The sequence below is a fragment of the Hevea brasiliensis genome, chromosome 10, assembly GCF_030052815.1.
Source record: "Hevea brasiliensis isolate MT/VB/25A 57/8 chromosome 10, ASM3005281v1, whole genome shotgun sequence".
NCBI classification, from domain to species: Eukaryota; Viridiplantae; Streptophyta; class Magnoliopsida; order Malpighiales; family Euphorbiaceae; genus Hevea; species Hevea brasiliensis.
The window spans coordinates 97267720-97275025 of NC_079502.1; the positions used below are offsets into that span (position 1 = coordinate 97267720).

The 7306-nt window shown below is 36.5% G+C and overlaps 1 protein-coding gene across 1 annotated transcript; it reads left to right on the plus strand.

Annotated features, from left to right (window-relative positions):
- Positions 1–374: 374 nt before the first annotated feature.
- On the plus strand, positions 375–3157 carry LOC110643552 (ras-related protein RABA1f). Its single transcript, XM_021795972.2, has 2 exons — positions 375–860; positions 2325–3157. Exons 1-2 carry the CDS (start codon positions 640–642, stop codon positions 2752–2754), a joined length of 651 nt encoding a protein of 216 aa, XP_021651664.1. The 5' UTR covers positions 375–639; the 3' UTR covers positions 2755–3157.
- The last annotated feature ends 4149 nt before the right edge of the window (positions 3158–7306 follow it).

A 7306-nucleotide genomic window follows, 5' to 3' on the forward strand; every position in this document is an offset into this window, starting at 1 on the left:
ATCTTATATAGTTATAAGTGAAATTAAATATATACTAGAAGCATTCAATAATTTTTATTAAATTTTATTAATTTTTTTAAAGTTAAATGTATTTCTTTTACTCGCTCATGTTTCGGTTCAACCTTTTAATAGAACCAAACTTGCTGGTTTGATCATTTAGAATCTAACCAAATTCATCAAATTAGTTCAAAATCAATTTGAAAATTTTAGTTAATTTTTTTTTAAATCTTAAAGAGAAAAAATTATCAGAATTTTCCTTATTAGTATTTTAAATTATGAAGTAAATAATCAATTCATAAAATAAAAATGTGAAATTAACCCAAAACATTAAAATGATTAGAAAAACCAAACCCGATTAGCCGGTCCTGTAATCATTTACTAATTTTTCGGTTTACGCCGGTGTCGAAAGCTTTCGGTTCGCTCACCCTGTTGTTAGATAGATTCATCTTAGCATCTTCCATAGCCGTACATCAAGAAACCAAGACTAACCAATCTATTTTTAATCTTCGTTTTCAAAAACCCACATATCTCATCTTCAATATCGAAAAGCAAGACTACCCTTTTCGTTTGATCTTCATTTCCAAAAACCCCATAACCCCTTTCATTCAAAACGCTGAGAAAGAGAGGGAATTTAGGTTAATGGGGGCTTACAGGGCAGACGAGGACTATGACTACTTGTTCAAGGTGGTGTTAATAGGTGACTCTGGGGTTGGGAAATCCAATCTCTTGTCAAGATTCACGAGAAATGAATTCAGCCTGGAATCTAAATCCACCATCGGTGTTGAATTCGCCACTCGCAGCATCCACGTTGATGACAAGGTCGTCAAGGCCCAGATTTGGGACACTGCTGGCCAGGAAAGGTATATTTCAATAACAATCTTGAATTCCAAAACAACCCATTTCTATTTCTGCTATATGGGTTTTGTTTCTTTTTAGCTGCTGCTCAAAGCAAACTGCATTAGCTTTATTCTTGCTTCTCATACTAGATCTGTATCTTAAGTGCTTAGAGCTATATAATTACCATTTATATGCGTTATTGGCTTTTTAGAAAGTTTTTCTATGATAACTATGTTGCTTATTAAAGCTTGAAATGGTGTAAAGAGAACATTTTTTGTTGAGTGTTTTTTTGGGATCGAGTTATTGATAATATACTTTATTTATAGGATAGCTATTGCCAAAGTTTGAATGCTTGTTCTGTTAATTAAAAGCTGCTTATTTGATCCTGATATTTTAAGCAGTAGTTTAATTTTGATCGTTGAATTCCAATATCACTGAGTTAACAGCTCATTGGTATGTCTGAGAGGGTGTTAAATGCCACTAATAGCACCTGAAAGGTGTCATGTGAGTCCAACGTACCTAAGAAATTAGGGTTTAATATTGCCTATTTAATGATTTGGAATTTTCTTAAAAATGTATTGTTTATCTGTGTTAAATATTGATGACGGCCACATTATCCCTCTCATTTCTTGTGTATTTTCTTAGTGTCTTACTTGGCCCAACAGATCCATTTTTAAATGGAAAGCTTTTAAGGCAATAATAGCAAAAAGATATTGCTATTTTCTTCACTGTGAAAGTGATGGACAGATTTTAAAATATTTGATTACAAAATGAGTTCCTTAGATATTTGGATAAGTAGCGTATCTGTACGGTGGGACTCTGGTTGCTGACTGTGAGAAAGGATTGGGTGTGGCTGGCAATGGCTAATTCCTCTGTGTTTTTCTTAGGGAGTGTGCTTTTTCCATAAGCAGCTCTGAATTTTCGGTCTTTTGCATGTGATCTTGTACTATGGTTCACTGTTTTGTTTTTCATTACCAATAAGCTGGGAACAAATCTATGGAGGCTTTTATAATAGCTGAGATGTTCATTGCATTGGCCAGGACTAATGCTTTTTGGCCTTTTAACAATTTTGAGTGTTTCGGGTTATTCTTACATTTGATTGTATGTAATGAGAAGAAAACAGGGTAGTTTTGTTATCTTAACTCTGATTTGTTCTCTTGCCTCCATTTTGCAACGATTCCAGCACGCAAAATATTTTTTAAGGAATGCTAAATGGGTCAAACTTGTTACCTCTCTTTGAGTTGTGGAGGATTAGTTTTCCTTCCTTTTTGGAGTTCTCTTTTTTTTTTTTTTTTTTTTTCCGAGGTTTGGGGGGTTAGCAAGATATAAATGAAGACATTGGATCTTGTCATACTCCAGCTTTTGAAAATGACCACCTTTTGTTTGTTTCTAGTCCTTATTATTTATCTTGGTTGGACAGGGTTATTTCCTATCATCACATTAATTTGGGAAACAAATTTTCATCCTATTATATTTCCTTATTTCAGATATCGCGCGATCACTAGTGCATACTATAGAGGAGCTGTTGGTGCCTTGCTTGTCTACGATGTCACTCGACATGTCACCTTTGAAAATGTGGAGAGATGGTTGAAGGAGCTTCGGGATCACACTGATTCCAACATCGTTATCATGCTTGTGGGAAACAAGGCAGATTTGAGGCACTTGCGTGCAGTTACAACTGAGGATGCCAAGGCATTTGCTGAGAGAGAAAACACTTTTTTTATGGAAACCTCTGCCCTAGAGTCCTTGAATGTTGAAAACGCCTTCACCGAAGTACTAACCCAGATATATCGTGTTGTCAGTCGGAAGGCTCTTGAGGTTGGGGATGATCCAGCAGCCTTGCCCAAGGGACAGACTATTAATGTTGGCAAAGATGATGTCTCAGCTATGAAAAAAGTTGGATGCTGCTCAGCATAGTCAGAATAAATGAAGTATTGGTGTTAGTATTTTCTCCTTCAAAGATTTGCATTTCAGTGTTTTGAAGATGCCTTTGTTTCTTTGCAAACATGTCCAAAAGAAGCCACCTGGAATGCTCATAAAGCATTTGTAGTTTGATGGCTTAGAGATTAGCAAACTTGCTTAAGTTGAGAAACAACTCAAGGGTTCAGATTCAAGAGACTATCCCATTTGGCTGGCATTTCTGTTACTTTTCTTGTTATTCTTTTGTATGTTTGTTTCAATGGGTGTTGTTGTAAGCCGTAGACAGATCCAACCCTCTAGATTAGGTTATATTTTATTGCTCAGATTTGAAATTTATGTTGAGACTGTGGTGCTTTTACTGGATTTATTGATTAATTGATTAGCCCGTCCTGATTTATAATTTCATATGTTCATATTATTGCTTGCACATCCAAAATAGTCATCAAGCTTGTAATCACGTACAAAATGCCTCGTGATTCACAAATGGGTTGATTGCAAAGAACCCTCAACAGCCTTCCTGCGCTCATGGCCTTGATTGAGGTCCACTAGATACCCAGGATATTACAGAATAATTTGTTGGAAAAAGCGGGGCTTTTGTAGCAATATGTAAAAATACAGGGCTTATTTAACCAATTAACTAAAGTTTATTTTTTATTTTTTTATTTTTTATGTTGCTTAATTAAAACCCTAGCTATAAAAAAGGAATCCTCTATTATTAAATCTAGCAGGCAAGTAGAGAAGGGAAGCGACGGCGGAGGCGGCGATGGACACAGAGGGTTGAAGAAGGTAAAAGAGAAGAGTATTCGAAGCGGCCAAAAGGAGGAGCGTGTGGATATTGAAAAACTGAGGGGATCATGATGTTTTTTCTTCTATTAAGTAGTTTTCAATCTGAATCTAAACTCCATTGCTGCTCCTCTTCTTTCTTCCTTCCCTCTCTCCCTGTACGCTCGCTACCAATCGCAATCGCTTCCCTTTGGGACCTCTTGATGATGATGATCAGCTTACAAATCTGAAGGTTCCCAATCCCAATCTCGAATCGAATGTACTGATTAAATTGATTAATCAGCTAGCTTATTTCTAAAATTAATTTTTTTAAACTACTTTCTAAAATTAATTATTTTTAAAATTATTAAAATTTCTGTTCATCAATTTGACATTGAGATTAAAAAAAAAAAAAAAAAAACGCTTTTCCAAAAGCAATTTAATTTTATTTTGTTTACATGTTAAAAAAAATTTGAAAATTTATTTTTTTTATTTAAAATTTTAGTCTTTAAATATATTAAATTTATCTTTAAATTAATTTTAATATTTTTTAATTAATATATTTAAAAATTTTTTTTAATAATAATTTCAATAATACTAAAGGAAATATTAAAACTAAATTTAATAATCATAAAAGTATTAAAATAATATAAATTTTTAAATTTTTTTAGCAAAATTTGAAATAATAATACACTTTTTTTAAAATTTTAAATTTCAGTGTGAAACGACTTTAGACTTGTATAATATGGTGAAATGGTAATTATGTAACATTTTTAATTTTTAAATTTAATATTTTGTGAATAAATATTAATATTTTATTTTGTTTAAATTTTAGAAAATTATTTGAAATTTTTCTGATTTTAGAAATTGGGTTCGATTTTCTAAAAATATAAAATTTTAATGATTTTTAAAAATTAATTTAAAGACCACGTGGCAAAACTAAAAATATATTTGGACTTTACGAATTTTTCTGAGTTTTCTAGAATTTTTTTGAAATTTTTGAGCCTTATTTTCGGTCCCAAGGCAGAATAAAATTTTAAAATTTTGTATCCTGAATCAGACCTGCCGAATCGAACCGGATCGGATCGGACCGGCCATTTCTTTTTCTTTTTCCTCCGCGCGCGCGCCCGACACTCCCTCTTTCTCTCTCGTTTTCTCTCTCCTCCCTCCTCCTCTTGCCGCGCTACTGCCACCCTAGTCTTCTCAGCTCGCCGGCGCCACCCCAGCCCCTCCCCGCCGCCGGCCGACTCTCCAAGCTGCCGGAAAAGTCGCGCGAAACCTCTCCTTCGCGCAGCACGCCGTTTCGCCTTTCCAGCCAAAATTCGGTAGATCCGGCCACCGATCGGATCGGGTCTTGTGTCAAATCCCTTCTACACCTCGAGAGCTTTCCATAGACACTAAGAACACTAAAATCCATAGAGTGGTTTGCCCAATTTTTGTCCTGGAAGTTTTAGCTCATTTCGACTTTTGGGATAAATTTCTCGCAAACCATAAACCCCACGAGAAAACCGAGAGTACCGGAGTGCTCCACTCGTCGAGAGCTTCGCGGCAATACCAATTTCAAAATTTTTCGACACCGTTTTTCGATAGGTACCGCTAAATTTCGTAGTATTTTTTGAGCATTAAATGAGCTTTGAAAATTCCGTAAAAATTATATACTAACCCCCGTGTTGTGGGCTTCGTGTAGGTACCTTCAATTCACGGAAATTCAGCGGTTGCCTGGGTCTGTAAATTTCGGACCGGACAGACAGGCTACAGAAAAAGTCTTGGAATTGGGTCGAGATTTTGGCTACCCCATCGTTGTCAGACGTCCCGAGCGCGTTCCCGAGGTCGGAATCGGCATAGGTAAACCCGAATCTTACTTTTTCTTAATTATTTAGTGCTTGAATTGGATTAAAAATCCATAAAATATTCGTGGTAGCTTAGAAAATTATAATTCCTTTTGCATTAGCTTGGTAATAATGCTAAGGACCGCGGGGCAAAGTTTTAGAATTTTTAGAGCTCATTTGGGTAGTTTTTGCAAAAGGATTAATTATAAGGACTAAACTATAATTTTATATATTATGATTGTTGACTGTTTGGATGGTCCTAGGAGGGGCTATGTGATATGATTGAGTTGTAGGTGTGTGGTTTGTGGATATAGAAGTGCGTTTTAAGCCTTTTTGCAGATTGGTAAGTCCTAGGTATAGGGGAGACTCTGTCAAATTTTTGGCACGACTTAGGATATCTTTGGTCTTTTCTTAGTTTGTATTGAGTCAAATGTATTAAATAATTGTAATAAAATTGTTAGGTGAGCCGGGACAGCCTTCCTCCTCTGCCCAGCCACCACAGTGACTTCGGTTAAGTCTGTGAGTAAAATATTAATTTTAATTGTAATTTCGATATTATTATATGTTCAAGCATGCCCATGCATCACTTATAAATATGTATTTATGTAGTTAAACACTAGGCACATTTTATATTGCATTCATAATTATTGAAGTGTTATGGATGTTGTTTGTGATAATTTGGAGCAGTGTGTGTGTGTGGCGTGCGTGTGGTATGGTATTGGATATGGACAGGACGGGTAGACATGGCTTGAGAGATACTCGCTGGGACCTGGTCCTTCGGGGTAGACACGGCTTGAGAAACACTCACTGGGACCCCGCATTTGGTTTATTAAGCGAAAGTCCGGCTTGAGAGACACTCGCTGGCAGAGGTTTGATTAAGAGGGTTGTATAGGGGATTAGCTCCCATATATGTATTGTTTGGCAGTATTGGGTGTGTGAGTGCTCCAAATTACCTTTTTGCTGATTGTGTTATGAATTATATGAAAATATTGACGACGTTGCATTTCACTCCACATGGTGCATTAACTTTAGATAGCTATAGAGATTATGGTTAAAATTGATATTTTACTCTCTGAGTCGAACGCTCACTCATGTTCATCTATTTTTCCAGGCTACAGGAGGATTATTATTATAGCTAACCTGCTCTTCTTCTTCGCAGGTCCATTGATAGTAATTAATGTATTTTGTATAATTGAGTTAAATTTTTAGACTTCGCATGTGTTATAAGCACTTATTTTTATTTTGGACCTGTAAAATTATTAACTGTGTGCATGATGGGATTGGATGAGGGAGCTGAACTCTCATTTGAGTAATGACATTTTGATTATGTGGAGGGTGAGCTGAGCTCCCCAATTTATTGTATATTGTGTTTACAAGTCGGGCGAGTTAAAAACTCCTCGTTAAATGGTCCATTTTATAGTCGGACTTTGTCCGGTTGAATTCTTGAAATTGGGCCCAGGAATAGTTTGGCTTACTACGGGCCTCGGGGGCTTTAGGTTGGCCCAGGTCCTAGTGCAGGTCTGACCCATAGGTTGGGTCATGAAAAATGTGGTATCAGAGCTTAGGCTCCAGATTCATAGGGAATATTTGTCTAAAGTATTGGGAAGAGTCTAATAGGAGTCACATGCGGATAATAGGGTCCACATTCGTCTTGCATTGTCATCTTTGCTTCTAGTTTCTGTTTTATATAATTGTGTGTAAATATAAGTCTATAGAGCTGTGTAATATGCCGTTTTGAAAATTTGTGGGCTAATGCTGCTAAATTTTAGGAAAATGCGTAGAAGCAGAAGAGCTGCCACTGCACCATAACCAGATGTGCCTGACGAGGTGTCAGCACAAGGTGAGGCGCCTGCCCCGAGGAGGCGGGGTATGAGGCCTAGAGCTGCTCAAGTAGAAGAGCAGCTGCCACCAGTTCAGGATCAGTCTTTTATGGCTCAGGGTCCCGTGGACCCAATGGC